Source organism: Candoia aspera, chromosome 5 (genome assembly GCF_035149785.1).
Source record: "Candoia aspera isolate rCanAsp1 chromosome 5, rCanAsp1.hap2, whole genome shotgun sequence".
In the NCBI taxonomy this organism is placed as follows: Eukaryota; Metazoa; Chordata; class Lepidosauria; order Squamata; family Boidae; genus Candoia; species Candoia aspera.
In genome coordinates, this window is record NC_086157.1 from 117,377,959 (window position 1) to 117,404,776 (window position 26,818).

Genomic DNA, 26,818 nt, shown 5'->3' on the forward strand with positions numbered 1-26,818 from the left:
GGACTAGCAACGGGAGCTCACCCCGTCACGCGGATTTGAACCGCTGACCTTCCGATCAGCAAGCTCAGCAGCTCAGCGGTTTAACCTGCAGCGCCACCGCGTCCACAATAAAATCCATGGCAATTTGTTTCCAGGGTCTTTTGGGGTCAGCTACAGGTTGCAGGAGACCTTGAGGTTTTCCCCCTTTCCTTTTAGAACGAGCACAAGTGGGACTGCAAGAAATATATTCTTTGACATCTTTACGTAAAGTTGGCCACCAAAACCGCCTGCAGATTAAATGTAAAGTTTTGACAAAACCAAAATGACCAGCTGATTTGTCATCATGAGAGCACTGGAGTACTTTAGGTCATAGAGACTCGGATATAAAGCTTTCCAGCAAAATACCAAAACCCATTTTGCTCAGTTAGGGTAGCTTTGTTACTTTGTAACCAAGCATTCCTTAGAGAGCTGCCTGTAATTGTTGCTGTAAATCAGGCAGTACTTTCACTTTCTGAGCAGCAGCCTGGCTCTGAGTTACTGCAGCTAGCCCCAGTAGTTTGTCAAGGTCAGGTTGATCTTTTGAGAGTGCTACGAGCCCTAATTGCTTAGGAGTGAACACAGTATCCACAACCTCTTTTTATTGGCTGTTATGCTGAGGAAGGTGAGAAAGGGTGTCAGCTAAGAAATTTTCTTTCCTGGGACATAACTTAAAGTGAAATTGAAATGGCTAAAGAATTGAGCCCATCTGAGCTGCTTGGCATTTAGCTTTCTAGGGGTGCGTAAAGCCTGCAAGTTTTTATGCTCAGTCCATACTTCAAAGGGATGTTTAGATCTTTCCAACAGATGTCGCCAAGCTAACAGAGCAGTCTTTACTGCAAGTGCCTCTTTCTCCCACACATGCCATCTGCGCTCTGTGCCTGTGAATTTATGTGGCAGGTAGGCGCATGGATGTAACACACCCTGGGGGTCTTTTTGGAGGAGTACAGAACCTACTGCCAGAATGGGTTCAACTGTAAAAAGAGCCTTCAAACTCTCAAAAGCGGCTTGGCATTCACTATTCCAACTCAGTTTTGCCCTGAGATTAGGAACTTTACGTGTCTCCCCTTTGCTCTTGGTTTTTAATAAATCAGTTAATGGCAATGAAATTTGAGCATAATTGGATATAAACTGGTGATAGAAATTTGTGAACCCTAGGAACTTTGAAGTTGCTGGTGGGTCCGCCGGGCCTCCCACAGCACAATGTCCTGAATTTTTGCAGGGTCCATTTCTATGCCCTTGGTAGATACCCTGTATCCCAAGTAGTCCAGTTCTTTTTTATGGAAATCACATTTTGACAACTTAGCATACAGCTGTGCTTCACGTAGTTTAGTTAACACCTTCTTGACCAGGTTCACATGCTCTGGCTCATTTTTTGAGTAGATCAAGATGTCATCTAAGTACACTAAGACCCCTTTGTATAAAAATCCATGAAGAACTTCTTTTATAAACTGCATGAACACTCCCAGAGCCCCAGCCAACCCAGCTGGTAAAACTTTGTACTGGTAAGATCCCAGAGGGCAATTAAAGGCGGTCTTCCATTCATCTTCTCGAATGTGTATGCAGAAATATGCTTCTGTCAAGTCCAACTTCGTAAAAATCTCCCCTTTTGCCAAATGGGACAGTATATCTTTCATTAGTGGCAGAGGGTATTGATTGGTGGTACAAATAGCATTTAAACCTCGATAATCATACATAGCCTTAAGGTGCCATCCTTTTTAGCTCAAAATAGGACAGGCACTGCTAAAGGTGAGTTGGCTGGTTCAATAAATCCTTGAACTAGGTTTTTATCAATGAATTCTCTGAGCACCTCCTTCTCAGTTTGGGACATAGCATACTACGTTTGGGTAGTTTGGCATTCAGGTCAATCTCAATAGCACAATCTGTCTTTCTGTGGGGTGGCAATTGGTCTGACCCTTTCTCATCAAAAACATCAGCAAACTCTCTGTACTGCCATGGGATCAAGGAGCAATGCTCACTAGTGCAACCAGGGTTAGTTTTAACCATTATGCCTGCTGATTTCCCCATCCTGGTTCTGTTCTTCACTAGGAAGCCCTGGATAAAATCCACCCTTAAATTCCAAGCTTCCTGACTCCCACTCCACCATGGATTTCCTGCTTTTAAGCCATGGCAGTACCAAAATCAATGAATAATTTGCTATAGGTGCCACTATGAACTGCAAAGTCTCTTTGTGGTTCCCTATACGCATGGCTACAGTCTCTGTATAATATTCCACAGGTCCCCCATGGGCTGCAGAGCCCTCCAATTGTGTAAACACTATAGGGTGCTTTAGCTTTCTGACTTTTAAGTCCAGCCCTGTTACCATAGTGGGGTGAATTAAACATCTGGTGCACCCAGAGTCCAACATGGCAACCAAATCAGCTTTGCATTTACTTCTTAAATTTTTTAATTAAGCCCCCACCAGCAATGTCTGACATTCATCACTTATCAAAGGATCTTTGCACCCATCATCCCCCGCCTGTCTGTTGGCGCCCTTCAAGGCAGGTGGGATTTGTTTCCCGCCAGCTGGGATGCTTCATCTTCTGACTCCTTGCCGGCGTCCTCTGAGAGGAAAAACACTTCCTCCCTTTGAGCAGATACCGTAGCTGCAGATCCCTTGCATTTTACTGGTGGAGACTTTGAAGCTTTTCTTCCCTGCTTTACACTGGTTGCAGATCCAATTTTGGGGCAATCCAATGCTCAATGCCTATCTTTTCCGCACTTGAAACATAATCCCTTTTTGACCCGGTGCTCCTTTTCCTCATCCCAGGACTGACCTTGTTTTTTCACAGCTGCCTGCAGGCTACTTGGGGCCCTGGTGTTTCTCCCCACTGCTTGGGGTCTCACTTGGCGTTGGAATTGAAATTGCGTGTTCTCTGCTTCCCCCACCAAACAGATCCATTCTCTCACTGTGGGTGGATCTCCTCTTCCCAGTGCCCAGCAGAGCAGTTCTGGCTGTAAGCCTCCTTTAAAATAATCTACTTTGGTTGACTCTGACCACTCACTAATTCTTCCTGCCAAAGCCTTAAACTCTATAGCATATTCAGACACAGTCTCTGAACCTTGTCTGAGTTGCTGGAGCACTGTTTTAGCTCTCATTTTCACTAATGGGTCTTCGAAGCGTTCTCTGAGAGCTCTCATGAAATCATCCAGGTGCTGAAGTTCAGGAGCTCCAGCATCATGCAGCTGTACTAGCTAGTCAGCTGCTGGCCCCTTCAGTCTGGATCCCACTAGACTCACTTTAGAATACTCGGTGGGGAAGGTGTCCCCAAACTCTTCCATAAAAGCATCCACATTTGTCATGAAAACGGACAATTTCTGGGGATCCCCATTAAACTTTATGTGTAAATCCTGGCTTCCCACTTGGGGGGAAGGGAGACTTACATGTCCTTCAAGGGGCTCTCCCCACGAAACTGAGGGTCTACTGCTCTTCTTGACTTTGGCGGTCGGGGACTGTTGTCCTTTTCTTGGCGCCGGCTCAGGGGTAGACCTCCTGGAAGACATGCCAGAAGCCGTTTCCATTTGAGTTAATACCCGATCCAGAGACAATGACACATTTTGCAGTATTGTCTCCATGGAAGTTACTCAGGCTTCGATGGTTTGTATCCTCTCTGGGGTAATCTCTTGTTCACTCTCCAAGTCTTGGAGCCTGGCTCTTCGGTCTTTCGATCACACCTCAGTTGACTGGCGAGGTGTGGAGGTGACTTCGTTCCCTGTCCCATCCTGCCAGTCTTGGTGGCGTCGTTGTTCATCACCCAGTGTGTCCAATCCACTTCCTTGAGGTCTGGGTGACTGGACTGCTGGAGCCAGGACTCCTGTACTCCCGATCTTCTGGTAACATCTAGTGTAATTAGTTCTGTGTCCAGCTCCACCGTACAGCTTTGTGGAGGTAAGGAGATTCCCACAGCTCCTTCTGTCTCCAAATCTCCATTTGATTCATCTCTCAGCTCCCTCTCCATCTGCTGAGTTGGATCTTCAGATGTTGAGTTTGACATTTTGTAGATTTTGAACTCTCTTCTGGGTATGAGTGTCTCCAGGTAGAGTTCAATAAAAATGGATTCGCAACTTTATGTGATGACTCCAACACTCTATTACCATTAATTCCAATTCATACGTAAATACAGTAGAAATCTTTTTAATGGAAGAAGCATACAGAATGGCAAAAAAGTTGCAAATGAAAGTTCCTGCACTTTCTGTAACAAAGAGCCCAATGAGTACAGGGTTCCCCCTCCCTCACTCTGGTATGCAGCCCCCCTTTCCCTCAGTTCATGCCAATCTCTTGCAGGTGTCTCCAAAGGCTCAGCCAGTTGACCTTGGGTATGAGAGATAGTCCAAACATGATGTCTTCTCACTCCTGAATGTTCTCCCTCCCCTCTATCGACTCGCAAGTCTCGACATGTGTTGACTTCATTCACGCATGCGAGTCCAATCAGATGTTCTGGGAATGTTTGATCAGGGAGCATGACACTTCGCCACTGTCCAAAGTAGGATAATTTGAGTCTGGTCATTTTGTTTTCTTAGCCATCCATGGTATTCTCAGGAGCCTTTGGTGTTGGAGGAGACTCCTGAGAATATCATGGACAGCTAAGAAAACAAAACAATCATCAAACAAATCAACCCAGAGTTCTCACTCAAGGCACAAATGACCAGACTCAAATTATCCTACTTTGGACACATGGTGTGAAGACCCAGCTCCCTGGAGAAGGCTCTAATGCTGGGGAAGGCAGAAGGAAAGAGAAGAAGAGGATGACCCGCAGTAATGTGGAGGGACTCAGTTACAGTGGTGATGACTGCACTGTTGGGAGACTTGAAAGAACAAGTAAGGGATAAATCATCATGGAGAAAATCTATCTGTGTTGCTAGGAGTCAAAAATGACTTGATGGCACATAGTCAATAAAAAAATGCATTAGAAAAATATTGTATAGAGCAGAGAGCTGAATTTATGATATCAAGCTGATGAGAAGAGTCAATCTTATTTTAAAAGTATGAGGATCATGACATGGCAAGGTCTGAGGATCCCTGTCTTACTGGCAATAATACATCTTTTAAAGATGTGTTGGTACAGCCTGATTATTAACAACTTTGATATTTCAAAATTTCAGTTAGATGCCAGTCTTAGTACAGATCCTATGGAAGTGCCCGGGATGCGGTCTTGCTCTGTTATCTGGGATGAGTTTGTTCCTATTGGGCCTGAGGAAGTAAACAGGGTCCTCATGACAACTTTCATCCAGTCTCCAACCTTCCCTTTTTGGGGAAGGTTGTTGAGAAGGTGGTCATCCAACAGCTTCAAAGGATCCTGGATGAAACAGCTTATTTGGAATCCTTTCAGCTGGGTTTCAGGCTAGGGCATTGGACTAAAACAACATTGGTTGCAGTTTTGGATGACCTCTGGTGGGAGTGGGATGGGGTAGTGTATCCATGCTTGCTCTTCTTGACACGTTAGAGGCTTTTGATACCATCGACCATGGTATCCTTCTGGATCAGCTCTGGGAGTGGGATGGTGGCACTGTACTGTGCTGATTCTCCTTCCTCTGGGGATGGTTCCAGTCAGTGTTGATTGGAAGCAAGAGGTCCTGCCCATGGCCCCTGCTTTGCGGGGTTTGGTACTCTTCCTGCTCCTGTTTAACATGTACATGAAGCCACTGGGTAAGGTTATCCATTGCCATGGACTGAGGTGTCATCAACACGCTGTTGGTACCCAATTAAGTGATGCTGTCAAGGTCCTGTCCTGGTGTCTGGAGGCTGTAGGGGTCTGGGCAGGGAAAACAGGCTTTAGCTCAACCCTCACAAAACTCAGTGGGTTTGGGCTTTGCAGCCTGCATGTTCCAGGGACATACCATCTTTGGTTCTGGATGGGGTGGCACTGCCCCAAACAGACCTGATGCGCAATCTGGGGGTTCTCCTGGACTCATGGCTCCATGTGGCAGTCATGGCCAGGGGTGCCTTTGTGCAACTCCATGTTGTGCACCAGTTGTGCCTGTTCGTGGACCAAGAAGCTCTCCTCACAGTCACCCAAGCCCTGGTCACCTCTCAAATGGATTACTGTAAAGTGCTCTCGTGGGGCTGCCCTTGAAGAGCATCTGGAAGCTGCAGCTGATAGAAAATGTGGTGGCACGGGCAGTTATGTGTGCTCCTCAGTCAGTGCACCTTACATCTGTGCTCTGGGAGCTGCGTTGGTTCCCAGTATGTTTCTGGGTTCAGTTCAAGGTGCTGGTAATGACCTATAAAGCCCTATATAGCAGGGGACTGGGTTATTTGAGGGACCACTTCTCCCTGGCTACATCTACCTATCCTATTAGGACCAGCAGGAGGGGCACGTTATGGGTCCTGTCTAGGAAAGAGGGTCATCTGGTGGAACCCAGGAAGAGAGCCTTTTTCTGCCATGGCAACCCACCCTTTGGAAATCATCCCCCTGGAATTTAGACTGGTCCCGACCCTGTTGGTCTTTAGGAAGGCCTTGAAGACGTGGCTCTGCCACCATGCTTGGGGTCTGGCAGTGGTTGTGAGCTTTTACAAAGCTTTGTTGAGCTTGATGCAAGCATGGATTTTGCCGCTGATCATGGTTATTTTTGTTTTAAAGTGATAGTTGATGGTACTATGTGTTTGTATATTGTTTTTAACTCTCATGAGCTGCCCAGAGTCATTTAGGTGAGTTGGGTGGCCATACAGATCAAACAAATAAATATTTCTCATTTTGAAGTGTTAACATAATAAGTGTTAATCAGAACCTATTTTTGTAAATCTAGATAATCCCCCTGATAGGAGAGCATGGTGGCCAAAGCATCCATCTTGGAAATGAGCCACAGTTAGTGGAGATAAGTGACTAAGTTGCTCATTCATCTGCCATCCCAGGAGGGGGGAAGCATCTGGACCAAAGGAAGGTCGAGACCTGCTTCAGTCTCCCAGTTGCATAGGGTGGGGTAAGATTATGCCAAACTACCCCCTTCCTTTCAGGTGAGCAAAGACTACAAGGCTGCCCTGGCATCGCTGCATGTGCAGGACATTGAGGAGCTGCGGAGCTACCGCCAACCCCCAGCTTTGGTGACCCAGGTGACTGACACCCTCTGCATGATGTTCCACATGGAGCCAGGATGGGAGAGTGCCAAGCTGCTGCTCAACAGGGAGGAGTTCTACCAGGTGAGGCCCACCTTGATTCCTCCCTCATGGTCCACGCGGATCCCACAAGCTGCCCACAGCTTTAGTGCGTGGTGTTGCTCCAGTGTCAGAGTGTTGTCCTCGAGTCTGCCTGGTCCTTAGTCCACAAGGAAAAAACCAAACCCTTCCCTCCTGGCTGAGGGGGGAATCCGGTTTTGCCCTTCTTGGTCCTTTTCAATTCTCCAAAGATTTGTGTAATACAGAGGTAGCCTATGTTTGGGAAAATGTTGTCACAAAAACTTTACCTTGTGCAGAGAAAGCGAACTGCAGTGGTATCAGTCCATAATTTTTTAAAATTACTTGTTAGATTTATATCCTCTTTCCTCTAGAAATTCCCTTTATTTTATATCCACAACGATCCAGTGAGTCAGGCTGGGCTGAGAAAGTGAGTGGCCCAAAGTCACCCAGTGAGTTTCAATGCCTAGGGCTCCATACTCTCTTCGAACCTGTTAACCACTAGGCGGCGCACTGGCTTTCAAATCAACAGTCATGATAACAAAGCAGCATGTAGAGTTACAGAGTTGGAAGGGACTTCAGAAGCTATCTGTTCCAGCCTTCTGTTCAGTGCAGGATCCACTGTAGCATCTCTGACCATCCAGGCCCTCTCTGAAGACCTCCCACGATGGAGAAATGACCACCTTTGGCATCCTGTTCCGCTGGCAGATAGCTTGTTCCTCCTGACGTAGCTTGTACTGTGCCCCCTTTCTTGTCATTTTAACCCACTGGTTCTGGCGCAGCAGAGAACAAGTCCACTTCCTCTTCCATGTGCCAGCCCTTTAGCTCTCTGAGGACTGCTGTGTTACCTCTGCTTAGCTGGCTCTCCGCAGGCTGGCTGCTAAGCATGTCCAGGTCTTTGAACCATCCCTCCCAGGGCTTGGTTTACAGCCCCTTCTCCATCTTGGGAGCCCTGCTCTGAACCCCCTCCCACGTGTTGCAGTCTGTTTTGAACTTCAGTGCCCAGGATAAGACACGATACTCCACAAGGGGCCTAAATCTGAATCCGAGAGTAATGGCCTCAACATAACAAATTGCCTCAACTAATATATTGTACATCAAAGGGTCTTTAGAGTCCATTTGAGATGAGTAGACTTCTGCCATAAAGCAGACTCATGCAGACAGGTATTTGGAGTGGGTGCTCGCACACTCAAACATGGATCTGAACCGTTGGCTGCTCTGGCCCTTTGAACAGGAGTCCCCAACTCCTTCCTCTGCCATTTCTCCCACCGCCACAATCCCGTGCTACAGACCAGGGGGCAAACCCTCCAAAGCACTGCCAGGGGGATTCTTCTCTCTCCCACTTAAGCCAACATGAGGCAGCCTTACCATCAACCCTAACTTAATAAGGGTTCCTGATGTCAGCGGGAAAAACCTCCCAGAAGAATTCCAATCCACAAGGTTCGATGATGCAGAGAAAAGAGTTTATTTGTAACGTGTTTGCAAAGGCGGGTCCCTCCGTGCAAGAAGGAACCAAGAACAAAGTTAACACTTTACCTTTATACCCTCCTTGCCTGTCATCCCCCCTCCTTTGAGGGTTCAGCTCACATTCTTCCTGTTACCTTGAAGTGGCCACTTTGATTTACAAATTTACAATGCCAGCAGGATGTCAGGATGTTCCTACAATCCTTATCGTTGTTTTTGATTCTGATGGCTCACCAGACCCTAGTTTAATTTACATAAGGTCAAGATAACCGTGATTGCCTTTTTGTCAGGAAGAGGAAAAACAGACATGTGATGAAAGTAATCAACACCTCCTTGAGACATGTATGGTTATCGATCACATCCTCAAGAATGTGTTCAACTTCTTGCTAATTCTAATGTTCTGATGTATATCAGGGCCTGTATGTCCTCCCTACTCCACAAGGAAATCTACACAATCCTAACAATCCTAACAATCCCTCCCCCGTTGCATAACCTTGCTGGCGCCAGTTATCACCCACTATCATCAGCTACAAATTCTAAACCTAATGACTGCTTTAGCACCCATTTTCCTTCCTCCCCCTCCTTCCTTTCAGGCAGTCCTTTTTCTCTTTTAGATGAGTTTAAGGCACATTCAGGGGTTCTGTGAACCCCTCCTTTCTCCCCCTCTCACACTGATATCACACAGAGTGTGTGGGGGTCTCCAGCTCTTGCTGATGCCTGATAATACTCTTTTTCTTCCTCTCCCTGTTAAAGCTGCTTTGAAAGCAAGATAAATCAGCCAGATTTGAGAATGCTGACAGGGCCATGCACCTTGCGCAAAGCTGCTGCTCCTGCCTCTGTGCAAAAGAGGGTGGGGCTTCCTGTTCCTTTCCTTTAGGGGCTGTGGCTCATCACCTGATTCCAGGGGATCTTTCTCAAAGCTCCCTTCCCAGTGGTTGGGGACTGCATAGGGGCTCATTGGGCAGGCTGCTGCTTCAGTTTCTTGTGGTCAAGATCAGACCCAGCATCAGCCATTCTTTCCTTTCAGTGGCACGGGGCTTGGGGAGCGGCACTCCCTGCTGTTCTTTGGAAGGTGGAGGGTGAGGCAAGATGGTCCTGCCGAAGGGGGTCCAAAGCAAACAGGGAGCGTGCTACACAGGGCAACTACAGGGACAGCGAGGGGACCGCTAGATATACTGCAGGGATTTGGCCAGCCTGATCCTGCTAGCCTTGAGGAAAGCTTTGGGAACAGGCACTGGGGCTGGGAGGACAAAAGTCTCATTGGAAGAGGGTACGAACCATGTGAACCAACTCACCCATTATTAATTACTATTGATGGCTGTTTTTACCTTAGATAGATTTATTTTTCTGTTTTCTTGTAAGCTGCCCAGAGGTGACTGTTCGAGTTGGGTGGCCGCTGAAATTCTGTTATCCATCTATCGTCTGATTCTATCATCTATCTATCATCTACCTATCATCTATCTATCATTGTCTATCTATATCTATCAGCAGGCTCTAGGCCCAAGGACGTATCTCTCTTAACAGCACAACAGCTTTCCTTCCTTCAGGCACTGATAAAGTTACAGTTCGGGCAGTTTAAGCCAGTGCTGCCACTGAGGTGAGCCCACTGCCTCCACTTCCCCTTGTGGACCAACTGGCCTCTGGAATCTGCTGCATGTGTGTGGTGGCCTCCTCCCCATGTCTGGGGGAAAGTGCAGGCGACCCTGACCTGGACAGGCCGCAGAGTCACTGCAGCATTGCTGTTACTCTGCCCTTCGTGGTGCTGGAGACTCAGGGTGCTTTCCATGCTTGCCTCCTGAGATGGGCCAAAATTTGTATGGGCCCATGGAAAACCAACCCAGAAATGTGTGGAGTGTGGGGCTGCTGTGGGGAAGCAACCGGAAGGAAGACCTTATTTGTTCTCCTGGACCTTTTCCCGTTTCCAGGAGCTGATCTTCTATCCCAAAGACAATATCTCTAGGGAGCTCTTCAAGGCGCTGGGCCAAATTGTGTGCAACAAGGCCTTCTCCGTGGCTACCATCCAGAAAGCCAGCCAAGCTGCTGCAGCTCTTTATCAATGGATCTGTTCCGTCTACTGGTACCACTGGGCTCTGCGGGAGTGGCAGCCTGCCATACTGCAGCTCCAGAGCTGCGATGATCAGATCAATGTTGAGAAGATCATCCTGGGGGACCGGCGCCTGCACTCGGAGTACCTGAGGGACACCACCCAGGCCCGGATCTGGGAGCTGAAGCAGAAGCAGGAACATCGGGAGAAGCTGCTGCAGCAGCTCACACAGTCCTTGCAGGCCAAGGAGGAAGCCACCACAGTGGAGAGCTCGGTGGCAGAGCACCTGGCCAACTGGACGGCACTTGCCAGGGTAATGCCTGGGGGCCGGGGGTTCCTCTTCTTCCACAGCAGGCCCCCTTCCTCAAGAGCATGGTGGTCTAGAGCATTGCCTTTCCTCCCAGGATCTGGAATACCACCAGAGCACGGTGCATGGGGACGCGCTTCTCTGCTCGGCTGTCATCTCATACCTGGGTCCCTTCTCCCCGCCTCACCGGAAAGAGCTCCTGGAGAAGTGGCAGGCCGTGTGTGAGGGTTCCCAGGTTCTCCTGAACCCCGATGATGTCAGTTGGCTCCTGCAGAAAGAACTGCCGTGCCCGGGCCCGGCCCCCGCCGGCGCCCCACTGCTTGCTGTACAGAAACCGCTGAGACTTGTATCTTTGCTCAGCTCAACTCTGCAGCAGCGCCTCTGGGATCGGATCCACAAGCCCAAGGATGCTGAGAGCCGACTGACCGCCATGATCATGCACTCCGAGGTCCACCCTCGGGCCCACCGGTGGCCTCTTTTGGTGGACCCTGACAAGCAGGCGCAGATCTGGTTGCTCATGACTTCTGCCTTAGAAGAGGGTGAGCGAAGGAAGGCAACTGACCCCTGGGTTTTGGCGTTTTCTTCTTGGGTTAGGCTCTCATTGGCCCTTATTTTTGCAGAGGAATCTCAGGGCCAGGTCCTGTCTGATCTTGACATGGTAGAGCAAGGTGGCTGTGAGGAGATACCTGAAGACAAGCTCGAAATTCTGTCCCTGACCAATCCTGACCTTGAGCAGAGTCTCAAGAATGCGGTTAAGTTTGGTAAGCGAGGGGACAGGATTCATGGCCAGCTCCCCAGAGCACGTGGCAGGCCCACCAGTGTGAGGCAGAACCGGTGGGAGGTCTGGCAGGGCAGAGGCGAGCTTGGCTGGCGTTTCCTTCCAGGCAACCCCGTGCTGCTGATGGACTTCGAGAAGAACATTCCCTGGTGTCCGGCCCTCCAGCAGTTGATGGAGAAAAAGTTCTCTTGGGGAGCAGAGCGGAAAATTCTCTTCCCTGCCTCTGAAGAAGGCGAGGAATCGGTGTACACACTAGTGCCGCCTTCTTTTTCACTCTACCTGTGCACTGAGCTGCCCCTTAAGGCTTTGGCTGCAGGTAAGAAAAGAAGTTTCCAGGTTGTCAAAAGAGCGAAGCATCATTACAGGATTTGGCATGTTTAGTCTGTAGATGAGAAGACGGGGGGTGGGGGGAGATAGGACAGCGACCTTCAGATATCTAAAGGATTGTCATGTGTTTTCATTGTGGAATAATGTTTAATTTCGTTGCTTTTGTGGTCTATTTTTACTGTGCACTGCCTGGAGTCATGTTCGTGAGATGGGCAGCTATATAAATGTGATGAATAAATAAAATAAATAAACATGGGGGATGGAATGGATGGCAGGACAAAACTGCAGGGAAATAGATTTAGTTTGCTATGGGGAGGAATGTGCTGCCGGCCCCAGGAGAGGTGGCCTCACCAAGTGGCATCTTCCTTTCCATGCCCAGAGCGGGGCGTTGGACTGGATGGAACCTGGCGTACCTCTGACTCTGTGGTTCTGCGGAATAGAGAGTGGTTATGTGCTTCCATAAGAAAAATAAGTGTAACTTTTTATTATTTAAATTGGAGGGCAGTCATTCTTTTAAGAAACATAGATACTGTGGGAAATGAACAGGGGCAACTTAGTCCTGGTACAGGAGGGTAAAAGTGAAATTGTTGGTATTATTAAAACCTAGTGAGTTGGAACTCATGACTAGAGTAGAGTAGAGTAAAGTAGAGTAGAGTAGAGTAGAGTAGAGTAGAGTAGAGTAGAGTATAATAAAACCTGTACACCACCCGACTCCCAATGACTCTGGGTGGCTAACAACTATCCAATGAAGACATTTCAATAAAAGATAAAGGGTGGAAACTGTGACAGACCAGATGGAATGAAGCAAATACAGTACCAGAAGGGTGTAATTTGTTAAAAAAAAAACCAGACCCAGCAAAAGGGGAGGAGGGGCTCACGTTAAACATCAAGAATGATTACCGCATATGGGGATTTGTGGCACCAAGAGTGAAATTCCTGCCCAAAGCCTCTGGGTGAACGTCAGGGGAAAAGGGAACAACGGTGCCCCAGCTGAGGGCCTGCGCAACAAGCCGCCAAACTGGGCAGAAAAGACAGGTGGCGTTTCTACAGATTGGATCTCCAAGGAGTCCAGGAAACCCAGCTTGTGGTAAAGGGGGATTCCAGCTCCCCCAATGTCAGCTGCGAATCAAACTCCACTGCCAGTGGGAGACACAGCGGCCTGTGCAGGCCACCTCACTGTCTGGAAGGTGGAGGAGGGGACCAGCTATACTGCATTTAATGTACACTACGGGAGAAGAAACGGCTGAGGAAGTGGAAGGGGTGGGTGCCTGGGGGGAAGGCAGCCGTGAGACCCCAGAATTTGCCGTATTGCGTGGCAGGGCCAAAGGGCATCAGGTTAGCTTTCAGCATTTCAAGAAAGCCGGCTTCAGTAAACCAGGACAGCTTCCGTGAATGGAAATCCTGAAGGGGAAAATGGTCCGGGAAAATCCGGAAATTCCGGAAAAATGAGATAATTAAGGCCCAAATGCAACCTGTGCCAGAGAGAGAGAAGACGGGGAGCCGACGAGGCAAAGGAAGCAAATCTCTTCCCCGCTCCCTCCTCGCCCTTTGCAGAGGTCGACCATTCGCTTCTGAAGTGGCTGAACCTCATCGACCTCAGCCTCAGCCGGGGCGCTCTGGAGGACCTGCTGCTGAGTGAAGTGCTGCGAGTGGAGCGTCGGGAGATCCTGAAGAACCAGCAGGCCTTGTATCTGGGTGTCCTGCAGTTGGAAGGCAAGCTGGAGGCCACGGAGGTAATTATTGTATGATTCGCCTCCTTAAAAGGTCTGTGTGGCTGCCCATCTCAGGCGGCTCACAACAACAGTAAAGCCACGAGGTCGTCTAACCCTAACCCGGCACCTGGGTCATCCCCCCAGAATGCCCCAACAACCGCCCAAAGGCTCCCATCCCAGCTACCCTGGCACCTGGGTGAAGAGCCAGGCCTCGAGGGCCTGCCCGGAGGCTGAAAGGGTGGGGCTGCCAGATCGCTGGAGAGCGAGCGGTCCACAAGGCAGGGGCAGGCACGGACAGGGATGCTGCCGGGGTCCCGCTAGAGGGCAACATTTCAGGGAAGGGGCCTGGAGTGCGCCAGCCCTTTCCAGTCCAGGGCCTGTCCAGTCTGGCAAGTCCCAGGGCCCACAGCAGTGCCATCTGGCCAAGCCCATGCTGTCCCTCGTTCCCTTCTGCCCTGTCCCCCTGCAGGAGGAGCTGATGGACCTGATTTCACAGCCACAGCGCTCGCTTTTGGAGGAGGAGAACTTCATGCCGATGGTGCGGCTCCTGCAGGCCCAGATCCAAGCGTTGCACGCCACCCACAAGCAGATGGTCTCCCAGTACGAGGACCAGGCCGCTCTCTGTGACAAGTACCGGCAGGTGGCCCGCCTTGGGGTGGGGCTGCATGAGGCGCTCCAGCAGGTGGGCCGCCTCCACCCACTCTACCGCTTTCCCACAGAGTTCTGCATCAGCCGGGTGCGCCAGGCCTTGATTTCAGCCAAGCGCCAGGAGACCACCAAGCAGGAGTCCCTGGAGGCCCGCCTCTTGGAGCTCGGCAGGATGGTCCTTTGGCACCTGCTCACCCAGGCCCTGCCCTGCCTGCGGGAGGTGGACCGCCTGCTCTACTTCTTCCTGGGAGCAGTGGCCACGCTGCGGGTGACAGGAGACATCAGCCCCCTGGAGTGGCTGGCCTTCTACCAGGGCCTGCAGAGCCCATCCGCCAAGGCCCTCCTCCTGCCCCTGGGGCCCAGCGTGGCGTGCCCCGGCTGGGTGAGTGTGGAGGCCTGGGAGGAATGTGCCATACTGGAGAACTTCCCTGGCTTCCAGGGCCTGCTGGCCTCTCTGGCCGAGAAGACCCTGCAGTGGCAGGAGTACTTCCGTTTGCGCTCCACAGTGGTTGGGCCCGCTTTGTGTCCGAGCCATGCACACCTCAGCCCTTTCCAGCGTGCTATTCTGTGGCGAATTTTGTGCCCCAGGGCCATGAGCCAGGTGGTTTCCGATCTTACCACCTGCTTGCTGGGCTGGTCCTTCACCGAAAAAATGGCCGCTGTCAGTCCCTACTCCTTCAGCCGCGCTAACAAGCCGGTCATCTTCGTCACGGCCCCGGCCGGATCACAGGGTTCCTTTCTGCATCCTCTTCTCTGGATCCAGCAGATGGCTGCTCAGCGGGGACGGGTGGTGAGTGGGGCCCGGTGTGGATGGGGGGAAGGTGGCTGGCAGCCAGAGGGTCTCCATGTCCCTCACCGGACAAACCGTGACCTGCAGGGAAGAGTGGTCGTCATCTCCTTCGGTACCCCGGATGCCTCCAGGCGTGTCCAGAGAACACTGCCGTTTTGCATCAAGAAGGGAAAGTGGCTGGTCCTGAACAACTGCCAGCTGCTGAGCCACTGGGACCCTGAGGTCCTGCTGCAGTTGAGTTTGGTGCTGAAGACTCCAGTGGGTGAGCGGAAAGCCAGGGCTGGGGAAGTCCGTTACCATAGGCATTGAAGGCCCCCACCCCACCCTCTCTTTTCTTCTCTCACAGGACAGACCCAAGGGCAGGCCCTCAAGGTCCACCCCAAGTTCCGGCTCTGGCTCATCACCACGGTCGACGCCCCTGATTCTGTGCCAGGTACTGCTGTCCTCCTGAAGAGGGCTGGGGGAAGAGGCCAGGCTTGTCCATAGGGTGCTCACCCAAAGATGAGAGGCAAGGACAACAAGGGAAGGACTCAGGTGTTGCCCTCCAGACAAGACCAGCAGCCCGGCCGGCTCCCCGCTCCCACCGGCTCCTCTGCTCCCCTCTGTCCTCAGGGCCTGTGCACCGGAATGCCACCACCCTGTTCTGCGAGATGCCGCTGGAGCTGAAAGGCATCCTGGCCCACACTCACCAGTGGCTACAGGGACAGGCCCAGAACCTTGATGCAGAGAAGCAGCTCTCCCTGCTGGTCCTGTATGGGGTCCTGCTGTACCGACAGAACTACGCCCCGTGGACCCAGGCTGCATCATACCTCTGGTGAGTCAGGGTGAGGGCCTTTGCTGGAGTCTGCAGCAGGACTTTCAGAGGGGAAACGCCCCTGCAGAGGGGAGGGAGGGAAACGGGAAGGGAGAACCAGGTTCCCCTGCCTGCAAGGTTGCTGGAAGGCCACAGCTCTGGTGCCCGGAGCAGCAGCCGCTTGGCCTACTTTCCTGTTGATCCGTGGGGGTAGCTCGCGCCTCTCCCCCCCAGGACTCTTTGCCTCCAAAGGGAACCAAGGCCGGGGATCCTTGTCTGGCACCCTCTGGCAGGTGGGAAAGTGGGGCCATGGGGGCCAAGGGCTCAGAAAGAGAGAGCCCCCCCACACGCAGGCCAGGCAGGGCTTGTGGGCCTTGTGGGAGGGCCTGGGAGCACATCCCAGAAATGCCTCCGCCTCTCTCACGCAAACCTGTTCTCTTAGAGGCTGGCGCCAAAATGGAGCCTGTGGGTTCACCGCCTTGACTGCAGCTGGGCTTTGCCATGTCCAGAATTATGCTTTAAGAGGCTACATGGCCTGTTTAATGCAGCCCCTTTTAATCTGTAGCCTGACAACACAGTCATGACCACTAGTTTTAATGCCACAAACTATGGTCCTTTTTTCAAAACAAGATGGGAGTTGAAGGGAGGCTCGAGAGTCATCTAGTTTCCCTCGGTGCAGGTCTGCCGTTTTGCCCGGTTGACCTTTCTTACCCTCAGGAGCTTCCTAACACCTCCATCTAACCTGGGTCCACTTCTCTGCATTTTCAAGCCATGGGTTTGGAGCCTGCCTTTTGAGGCAGCAGAGAACATGTGCCCTCCTTCCTCTACGTGTCAGCTCTTTAGATATTTAAAGACAGTTTTCACACCTACACCCACACCCCCCTTGGTCTTCTCTTCTTCAAGCTAAGCATATCTCACTCCTCACAGGACTTGCTTCCACCCCCTCACCCTCTTGGTAGCCCCCGCTTAGTCTATCAATGCCCTTTTTTGACAGGGGTGCCCAGAACTAAGCAACTCTTCCCAGGGGCCCAATGAAAGCCAGGCAGGGCTGGGATCCAGGTTCTTTGCTCCTGTTCGTCCATCCTTAAACAGCACTTCTTTCTTCAGCAGTAAATTGCTCCGCTGGCTCGTGGTCATCTGCTGCACCAAAAGTTTTCACATTTTTTCAGGCTGAGGAAGCTGTTGGTTAAAAAAAAGGTTCTTGGAACGCCTACTGCTGTCTTTCAGACACACATGGAGTGATGCGTCCTTGTGAGCATGCACATCCGGGCGGGGTGGGGCTTCTGAATATCAGCTGACAAGCTCTGTCTTTTCTGCTGTACCATAGAAAAAGTTGCCATGCACTGCATTCAAGTGAACTTTATTTTTCTTTTGGCTTAGTGTCTCATAGGCTCCCCCCAAATTCTCACAGAACCGTAGGTGTCTGTAGGTCACAGAGAAAAATTGTACTAGAACATCCAGGTCCTTTTCAGCTGTACTACAGGTAGTCCTGGTTTAGCAACTGCCTCATTTAGTGACCACTCGCAGTTGGGAAAGTCACTTTATGACCAATCCTCGCATTTTTGACCTTCGCAGGTCTGTAAAGCAAAGGAAAGCTGAAGTAAAATTGTAAACACAGTAGTAGTTTCAGTTAGCGAAGGCTTCACTTAATGACCAAGTTGCCAGTCTCGGTTGTGGTTGCTAAATGAGGACTATATTGCCAAGCCAGCTCTCCCCACCTAAACATCCTATACCTTGGCCTCTCCTTTCAAATAGAGAACTTTACATTTCTCCCATTTAAATTACTTCCTGTTTGTTTCAGCCACTATTCAAGTCTGCCTAAATCTTTCTGGATCTTCTCTGTGTCTCCTAAGGCTCAACGACACTGCCCGATTTAGTGTCATTTGCCTGTTTGATAATCATCCCCTGAACCCTTTCACCCAACTCAGCAACAAAAGCTTTGGATGGGCCAGGGGCAGGGCCAGATAGGAGTCGTCTTTGGTCAAAAAAGCAGGATAAGCAACGCAGTGAGGGTTCCTTTCCTGGCTGAAAGCGGGTGGGGGTGGCGCCTGCTCGCTGGAGCAGAAGGCCTGAGGGCACAGGGCTGGTGGTCGCACCGGCCTCACTGGTTATAGCTGTGGGCAGGCTCACATTCTGGGGCAGGGTTCACCCTGGCGGCATGCTTTGGGAGGAGAAGCGGCTGTGGGGAAGACCCAGTCCAGGTGAGCAAGCAGGAGGACTAGCAGGGAGGAGCACCCCAACCCACTCCCCACAATGGCTGAGTGTGAGATTGAGCTTAAGGACTGCGTGAGAGTGCTGGGGCGTCACATTTTTATAAAATTGGGGGTGGGGGTGGGGGTGTAGCTTTCACTTGAACAGTTCCTAAAGAAACTCAAGCTTTACCAAGGAAGTTCCAAACTTGAAATGAAGAGGAGCTTCTGGCCGTGGGCACTGTGAAGCAGTGGCAATGCCTGCCTCCTGGAGCGGTGGGGTCTCTGTCGCCCGAGAGCTCCACACCAAGGTGGGACAGTGCTTGTCAGGGATGGTCTCAGAATCCCTGCCCTTGGCAAGGGGCGTGCGAGGCCACATAGGTCTGCCTAGAGGCCTGAGGTGGTGCAGAAAAGTGCTGCCGGACATTTGGAGGGAAAGCTATTGGAAAAATAGTCCTGTCACTAGCTGGAATCTGTGCCAAGGAAAATCTAGAGGGCAGGGAGTAGATGCATGCATTCTCTCTTGCCTCTTATACAGGCAACCACCCAGACCTTGTGGAATGCCAGAATCCAGGCAAGATGCATCATCCTAAGCTAGAGCTGCTCCTCCTTTCCTCTCTTTCCTAACTTTCACCAGTCCCAGGTATTTCTGCAGAGATCCATTTTAGGGGATCTGTTTTCCTTCAGTACACCTATCAATTTATCCCTAACCCTGAGTCTTGTTTAGCTGTGCCCATTCATTCCTGTGGGTAGATTCAGCAGTAACCCCCTCCTGCCCCCTTAACAGAGTCTGAGGTTGCCATTGTTTTCCAACTTCCATCCTTGGCCTGGCAAAGTTGAGGAAGTTGTCTATGAATGTCTGATTCTGGTAGCTTCCCCGTCTCTCAGCTGATTGGAACAAACTCTCCAGACTCCCAGTCCTGCCAGGAGACATTTAGAACTGAACCCGGAATCGGTTCATTTGCAAAGTTGAGACCTGGTGCCATGGAGAGCCCGTTGCCACTTCAGCATCTTCACCATGCCCCCCCGCCCCAGTCCCCACCCAGCCCAGAGTAATTCAGGGGAAGGAGTAGGAGTTAAGCCAGTGAGCTGCTGCTTGTCCGATTCTCTAATAGTGTCAGTTTCTGCCCCCGGCTGCAGAGCATTGCGTTACTTGCAAAAGTTAGCTCTAAAAAGGGCGATTGTACGTCTGCTTGGCTAGGAACTCCAAGGAGGGGACATGAGCACTTTGGGGTGCAAAGCTGGTGATTCTGCAGCCGGCGTTTGTCCAAGGCATGGCACAGACAGTGGGAAGGAAAGCTGAGCTGGTCACTGTTCCAAAAGTGCTGCTCCTGGAGCCTTGGGCTCTGCAGTGTCTTCTCAGCATTGGACTTTGCTTTCCAGGCCAACAGCAGCTGCTTCCACCAACTTTTCTGACCCCTCGTGCCTTAGAAACCTTCTCCAGCAACATGTGCAAATTAGAGCCCACATCGCTTTCCTTACGGGCAAACCCATCTACCTACAAGCGCATCAAGACCAATTTCTGGAATGTGGAAGGCCCAACGGGTATCAGCCCACAGGGTCAAGCGCACAGCCTCCTCCATCTGCATGAGGAAAATGATCACCAAACCCCTGGGGGTGCCTTTGGCACCCCCCTCCCCAGCTGGGCTGATTCCTTAATTGCATAGGCCACTGAGGTCCCTTCTGTCTGTCCCGCTAGGAGTCACAGGGAGGTCTTGGCGGGTCTCAAGGCTCTTGAGAAGCTGAGTCGGCTGGCAGACAGCTCTGAGGAAGAGCAGCAGCAGCTGGCAGGTATGGAAGAGTGCTGCTTTCAGAGAGTCCTCCAGCCCACCCAAAAGGGGAGGCTGCACCTTCCCTCTGTCCCCACAGGAACCATTCTCTATGGAGGCCACGTTCTGGATGAGGGAGATGCACGGATGGTGGAGAGCTTGTGCCAGCAGTGCCTGGCTTATACTTCCTGCCAGCTACCAGGCTTCGGCCTTCAGAGCCTTCTGGCTGCAGTCATTGGCCATCCAGACCCAGGTAAGAAGCCGCCACACAGCACCACGGGCAGGAGGCAGGCTCGGCCCTGACACTTCTCCCTTTCCATCCAAGGGCTCTCGGAAGATGAGGCCTCAGCAGCCACCCGGGCCCGGATCCAGCAGTTGCCGAGCCCCATGGAGCCTGTCTGGGTAGGCCTGTGCAGTGGCCTGCAGCCCAAAATGCTGGCCCGCCGCAGCCAAGCCTTGCTGTCAGCCCTGAAAACATCCCAGGGCCTCTGGTCTTACCAGCCCTCCCAGGCCCCCCAGCTCCAGAAGGCGCTGGAGCAGCTTGTAAAGCAAGGGCTGCTGCTATTGCAGGAACTGCAGGAGCAGCTGGCACAAAGAGGCTGGCAGGTGGGGGCCCGCGGACACCCTCCCCAGGGACAGGCCCGCACCAAGCCCCGCCCCCTGCAGCGCTTCCTCCTGGAAGAGGCAGGCAGCTTGCTGGCTCTGCTGAAGCAGGTGGGCCGGGACCTGGCGTGTGCCCAAGAATGCCTGCAGGGGGTGCCGTGCTGCTCCCCTCGCTGCATCGCCATCCTGCAAGACTTGAAGCAGGAGCGGCTGCCCCGCCACTGGCTGCCCTATGCACCCGCGGGCCCCGAGCCCTTGCAGGAGTGGCTCCACACGCTCCAGCGGCGTTGCGAGCTGCTGTGCTGCTATCTCGAGTCTATTGGGGGGCCACCGGTGGTTTGCTATCAGTTGGCAGCCTTCCAGCAGCCACAGCGCCTCTTCCTCGCCCTGCTGCAAGAGGAGGCCCGGGCTGAGAAACAAGAGCTGGAGAGTTACCAACTTGAGCAGCAGGTAAGGGCAGCCTCTGTGGGCAAGGGCCGCTGGGCCCAGGCCCTCAGCTCTGATGCCCCCTTGGTTTTACAGGTGCTGCCCAGCATGCTGCCCCCTGGCAGTGCTCCTGAGAAGGGCCTTTACCTGAGCGGCCTGGAGCTCTACCACGCCACATGGAATGCCCACAGCTGCCAACTCCAGGAGACCCTCTCAGCACATCCCTGCCAGCTGCCTCCAGTTTGGGTGCAGGCCAGCCGGGAGCCCTGGAAAGCAGCCTCCACCCTCGCCAAGTATCAATGCCCCGTCTACCTAGGGACCCCCCAGGCGCTCCTGGACCTCTGCAGCCAAGGGGTCGTCATGCACCTGGCTCTTCCTTCCAAGATGTCTCCTGACCTGTGTGCCCAGCATCGGGTTCATGCTGTCAGCATTCTGCGATGAGATGCCACCGCAAGGGGTGGAGCACGGAAAAAAGCCCATGGCCTATATTCCCGAGGTCGAGCCGCATCAACCCACCTCTCTTTGCTGGTGCAGAGACCGCAATAAGTAGTACAGAAATAAAGCCATATATTATGAGTGTGTATAAAACAATCCCCAGTGCTATGCCGTGCTATGCCGTTCTGCCAGCCACAGCGGGCCCAGCGCCTCTGTTATAAATAAATGATGCCCTCAGACACACCCCTCCCCCAGTGGGGCCACCTGGCCCGCAGGCTCCCCAGACAGACCGGCCCCTCAGTTCAGGTCCACATCAAAGTCCAGCACCAGCAGCTTGGTTTCTTCAGTCCCGTTGCGGCTGCCTACGGCACACACAAGTTTGGTGTTGGAGGCCCGGATGCGCCAGACAACCCCTCCGCTGCCCCCACTTTCCAGAGCAACCAAGTTGCGCACAAACTCCCCCGTCTTCAGATCCCACAGCTTGACTGTACCATCATCTGAGCTGGTCACTACAAACTTGGAACTGAACTGGAGGCAAGTGACTGCACTCTGGTGCTTACTGGGCCCTGCAGAGAGAAAGTAGGGTGGGGAGAAGAGGCCGCCCATCTGTCAACCCCCCCAAGGCCAGTCCCGTGACCCCCACTGCCCCACACCCAGCAGTCGGTGCTCTCTCAAAGCGTGGGGCTCAGCCACCCCGCTCAGCCCTCCCTTTGGAAGAGCAGCAGCAGCCAAAAGTCAAAGCAGGGACGTTTCCTGCTTCCTCCTCCTCGGGTAGGAGGTTCCTGAGCACTGAAAGTTTCCCAGAATCAGCATGGCAGCAGGGCCATAACCAAGCCCAGCTCTTGGGTGTGCCTTCAGCTGCTTTAGCTGCTGTGTGTTAGCCGGTGTTCCACCCCTTGGGGCCAATCATGGCAGAGACCGCTGTCCCAGTTCAGGTTACCAAGGACCCCTGCTCTGCCAATCTCCTCCCCACCCACCCTCACACACTCACCTTGGAGAGTTTGCAAACACTGTCCTGTCTTGATATCCCAAATTTTCACGGTGGAGTCAGCATTGCCAGAAACCAGGATATTGTCCCGCAACTCCATGCCACTCGTGAGGGACTGGTGCCCCATCAGCGTGTGCAAGCAGTTGCCGCTCTCGGCATCCCATACGCGGATTGAGGTGTCCAGGGAGCCACTCACAATGTGAGTGCCGTCAAACTGCACAATGGTAAGAGACAGAAAGTGGCAGATTTGCAGCTCTGTTGGGATCCTGCACCAGGCCGGGAGGGCTGGACCAGATCTCCAAGGGCAGGCTCACCTGCAGGGAGTAGACGCGGTTGGTGTGGCCTTGCAAAGTGTGGGTGCAGCTTTCTGTCTCAGGATCCCAGACCTTCACTGTGTAGTCATAGGCACCGCTCACCACCTTATGCCCATCGTACTGGACGCAGCGCACAGCAGCCACGTGTCCCATTAGCACATGCAGACACTGCCCTGTCTCTATATCCCAAAGACGGAGGGTGGCGTCACGAGAGCCACTCACAACCCTGCCAAGGGAAGGGAAGTGGCCTCAGCCCCAGCTCTGACACCGCAGAAAATCACAGCGTGCTTTCAGAACACCACCTCTCACGCCACAGATTCCTATACCTGGTGCCGTGGAGATGCATACAACGCACGGTCGAGGTGTGACCATAGAGAGTATGCACACATTCGCCAGTGTCCGCATTCCACACTTTCAAGGTCCGGTCTGTAGAGCCACTGATGATGATATTGTCCCTCATCTGGGAGGACCAGACGCCACCAGTGTGTCCTACCAGAGTCTGGACACACTATAGGAACAGAAAAAAGATGTTCGGAGGGGTCAGGCAGGGCGCTGCCGTCATGGAAGAGAAGCTGACCTGGGACTCACCTCACCAGTGATGGCTGACCAAACCTTAAGGGTGTTGTCATCTGACCCGCTGACAATGCGGTTCCCACAGAACTGGAGACACGTGATGACGTGGTCGTCATGACCCTTGAGGACCTGGTCCAGGCACAGAAAGAACAAGCGAGCTGAACTTACTCCTGAAGCCCCGACAATGGGGAAGGCTTCATCCAGAAGAGCTCACTTTAAGCTTTCTAACTTGGAGCGAGCCCCAGGACTGGTGGCTGGTGCTCACAGAGCCACCCATGGGGTTTCCACCTTTGAATGTGGATGAATGATGACATCTGTGTATAACAACAAGCGCGTCTCCCTTTTGATTCCCCAGCTTCTGAATCCTCCTTCCTGGCAGCTCCTCTTCGTGAGCGTGTGAGTGGGCATCAAGACAAACTCAGAGTGCACGTTCCAAAAGCTTTAGCTGCTCCTGCTGGGTGCTGCAGAGACAGGCATGGCATGCTCCCACCTTGCAGTCGCTGGCCACCCTGCCCTGCTTACAATCCTCACCCCGCCTGGCATAGATTCAAGGGCAAGCGAGACAAACACCGGGCAACCAGATGGAATTAATCTGAGAGGGGACCAGCCATCGCAGAGTTCAACTGAGGGCAAGACCACACCATACCTTGGGGGGGCGGGCATCTCCGTTGCGCCAGTTCATATCTATGCAATGCTGCCGCAGAAAGGCCAGTTTCCAAGGGCTGTACATGAAGCCTGGGCTAAGCAGCTGGCGCTTGTGCAGGCTCAGAGGCTCTTCAATGCCTGCGTGGACAAGGGGGGGCGTCGTCAGGGCAGGGGCAGCAACAACAACAGAGCAAGGCAGAAGCTGGGCCTCACCTCCATCGCGGCACTTCTCCCGCCACAGCAGGTTGTCTTCGGCCAGAATGCGCCAGTAGCGACATGTTTGTGCGGCTCGGAGCAGGTCACAAGGCTCCAGAAAGGAGAGGACATACAGTGCCAGCTGGAAGAGAAGGGAGACCTATAGCCTTATTGGTCATTCAAACAACTCCAGCTCAACTTTCCCATATGCAGCTCCCTTTGACAGCCCACTGATCCACCTGTAGACCATCTGCAATCCAGAGCCCACCATGTGGCTTCTGGACAAGACTTTGCCTGGCGGATAGGACCGTTTCCCAGCTGCATGCCTTGTCAATAACCACAACTGCTCAAGGGCAGGGGCCAAAAGGGGATAGCCTCTAGGACAGGTGGCACCACCGCATTTCTCCTCTAGCCACCTTTCCAGACAGCTCTGTGAAAACACTGAAAAGACTCATCCATACTCTCTGAGCTTATTACAACCTGCTGCATGCCCCATGGCCTGACCTGCGAACAGACCCAAATCTCCTGCCTCAACCTTACCTTCTCCACTGCAACCATCTCCGCCCACTTGCTTCTAATACAAGTCTGTTAGCTTTGACCTTCTTTGCGGTCATTCAGCTTTTACTGCTTTTTTTTTTATCACTACGCTGCTTAAAACTCTCCAGTAACAGTGTTTGCTCTTACCTCTTTGTAAAAATGCTTGTGCTGTGCAAAACAATCCTCTCCCAACCACGTTGCCTCTACCACCACCTCTTAACTCTTTGGTGCCTGCTCACAAATCAGTCACCCACCTCCTTTGGCAAAAGCGAGATGAAATCCCGCTGGAACTGGGGCTCAATCACTTGCATCATATGCTTAATCTGGGGAGGCTCACAGCGGTCAATGAGTTCGTCCAGGGCCAGCAGCTTCTCTGGGCCACTCCAGCGCTAACAGGAAACCAGGGAGGAGTAAAACAATGGACAAAGAACAAACGCTTTCCTTTAACACATCCACACCTACGATCTATAGCAAATTGTGTTTCAACTCACCTGGCGTTTTTGCTGCAGCTAAGAATGCCTTGTGTTCCTTGCAACGATGAAACATCAACTACGGTAAATCCCGTAAATACACACCCACCCACAAACATCCCAAAGAACAGAAAGCAGATCCCAAACTGCTGGAGCCACAACCTGCAAAGTCCACCCTTCCAAACCCTCAGCTTCTTGCCCGGAGACCCCCAGCTGGGCCTCCTTGCTGCAAGTCCTCAGTCCGCCTGCCGCCCACCTGGAAAGTCCGTAACCAGTCCTGCAGCTCGGGGGGTGGGGTCACAGGGGGGACATGCCGGCAGCGTGCCTGACCGGCCTTGGCATTCCGAAGGTCCCCAAAAGTGGCAGCAGGCCGAGCGATGCAGGAACCCAGCATCCTGAGGAAGAGAACAGAGTCACCAGCCTTCCTCAGCAAACGCCTTTCCTCCTGTCCACCCCCCCTACCGGGCGCCTTACCTACTCCGCTCAAAACCTTTGCAGAGCTTTTTCCCAGGAGATGGGGCTCTGCCCTCCTGCCCGTTCTCTGACTTGCGCTTCATCTGCAGCAGAGAGAGACAGACAGCATCAGAAGCTGGTGCCAGCTAGGAAACCTCCCTGTGGGGTGGGGTGGGGGGTACAGAGCAGCTGGGTTGAATTAAGGCTTCCCTGGGACACCCTCAAGCCCTGCGGTCAAATCCAAGCTCCTGCAGCCCTCTGCAAACCTGCGGAAGTCCCAGACGCCAGGCTGGCCTTCTCCTCTGCAATCTTGACAGCTAGAATCCTACCCGGCGGTGTTCTCCGGGCAGCAGGGTCAAAGGCTCTGGGCAGAGAAGATGGCTCCCCGCACCCCGGGCACCCGCCTTCCCTACCTTGGGCCGGGGGTGGTGGAGGAGCCTGCCACCCTCTGTCCGCTCGACGTAGTCGATCCAGCGCTCATCCACAGTGTAGTAGAAGTACCCGTCCCCGCCCGCCTCGTCGCCATCGCTGCTCTCCTCCTCCTCGTCGCCCGACTCGGGGCTGCCCCGCGGGGACCCGGACCCGCCGTCGCGCTCCGAGCTGTGCTCCGTCCTTCGAGGGCTGCGGGGCGGGGCGAGCTTCCCGCGCGCCCCTCCCGCTCCGCCGCCGCCATCCTGCGAAGGGGAAGGGGAGGGGGACGCGCGGGAGAGGCTCCGCGCCCCGCCAGCCTCCCTCCCGGTGCGCGGAGAGGCCTGGGCGGCCGCGGGGCCGCGACGCTGCCGGGGGTGGCCGTCGGGGGTCTCCGGGCGGCGCGAGCAGGTCACACGTTGGCGGTTCAGCTCCAGGGTCCGGGCGGTGATGCCCTTGACGCGCAGCAAGTCCTCCAGACGGGCGAAGCCCCTCAGCTCCTGCGCGGGCCAGGACAGAGTCAGACAAGCGGCCCGGCGGACCCCCTGACCCGGAAGAGCCGCAGCAGCGCCGCCGCCGCCCAAGCGCCCGCCGCTCACCTCCCTCTTGCGCACGATGCCCCGCGCCCGGCGGCGGCCGATGCCGACCAGCGCCCGCTCCAGCTCCGCCGCGCCGGCCCGGTTGACGTCTAGCTTGCCGCCCCCGGAACCCGACATTGCCGCCGCCGCCGCCGCCGCGCTCGGCCCGCCCGCCACTCCGCGCCTGCGCGGCAGCCGCCCGTCTCCCCGCCCCCGCCCCCATTTCCCAGAGAGCCAGACAGGAGC

The 26,818-nt window shown here is 53.3% G+C and overlaps 2 protein-coding genes across 2 annotated transcripts in view; one reads left to right on the forward strand and one right to left on the reverse strand.

Moving 5' to 3' along the window:
- Window positions 1-21,543, forward strand: part of DNHD1 (dynein heavy chain domain 1) — a 100,501-nt gene extending 78,958 nt beyond the window's left edge. Inside the window, exons 29-42 of the mRNA XM_063304798.1 lie at window positions 6,971-7,153; window positions 10,516-10,947; window positions 11,039-11,480; window positions 11,562-11,702; window positions 11,826-12,035; window positions 13,601-13,779; window positions 14,228-15,196; window positions 15,284-15,458; window positions 15,543-15,629; window positions 15,809-16,010; window positions 19,878-19,969; window positions 20,048-20,200; window positions 20,273-21,000; window positions 21,073-21,543. Coding sequence (XP_063160868.1) covers window positions 6,971-7,153; window positions 10,516-10,947; window positions 11,039-11,480; window positions 11,562-11,702; window positions 11,826-12,035; window positions 13,601-13,779; window positions 14,228-15,196; window positions 15,284-15,458; window positions 15,543-15,629; window positions 15,809-16,010; window positions 19,878-19,969; window positions 20,048-20,200; window positions 20,273-21,000; window positions 21,073-21,417 — 4,338 coding nt within the window. The 3' untranslated portion in view covers window positions 21,418-21,543. The remainder of the gene's footprint in view (window positions 1-6,970; window positions 7,154-10,515; window positions 10,948-11,038; window positions 11,481-11,561; window positions 11,703-11,825; window positions 12,036-13,600; window positions 13,780-14,227; window positions 15,197-15,283; window positions 15,459-15,542; window positions 15,630-15,808; window positions 16,011-19,877; window positions 19,970-20,047; window positions 20,201-20,272; window positions 21,001-21,072) is intronic.
- Window positions 21,544-21,708: 165 nt separating this feature from the next.
- On the reverse strand, window positions 21,709-26,753 carry LOC134499382 (F-box/WD repeat-containing protein 7-like). Its single transcript, XM_063306087.1, has 12 exons — window positions 26,594-26,753; window positions 26,000-26,494; window positions 25,608-25,690; window positions 25,390-25,528; window positions 24,918-25,052; window positions 24,145-24,268; window positions 23,933-24,069; window positions 23,302-23,415; window positions 23,040-23,221; window positions 22,714-22,939; window positions 22,403-22,613; window positions 21,709-21,977 (listed from the first exon to the last, which is right to left on the reverse strand). The coding sequence occupies exons 1-12, from the start codon at window positions 26,708-26,710 to the stop codon at window positions 21,709-21,711; spliced, it is 2,232 nt and encodes a 743-aa protein (XP_063162157.1). The 5' UTR covers window positions 26,711-26,753.
- Between the last annotated feature and the right edge of the window lie 65 nt (window positions 26,754-26,818).

Excerpts from the sequence above, each read along its gene's own strand:
- LOC134499382 (XM_063306087.1), bottom strand. The coding sequence starts at position 26,710 with ATGTCGGGTTCCGGGGGCGGCAAGCTAGACGTCAACCGGGCCGGCGCG. Across the intron at positions 25,529-25,607 it reads AAAGGTTTTGAGCGGAGTAG|GATGCTGGGTTCCTGCATCG; the intron begins GTAAGGCGCCCG and ends TCTCTTCCTCAG. Across the intron at positions 25,053-25,389 it reads ACTGGTTACGGACTTTCCAG|CGCTGGAGTGGCCCAGAGAA; the intron begins GTGGGCGGCAGG and ends GTTTCCTGTTAG.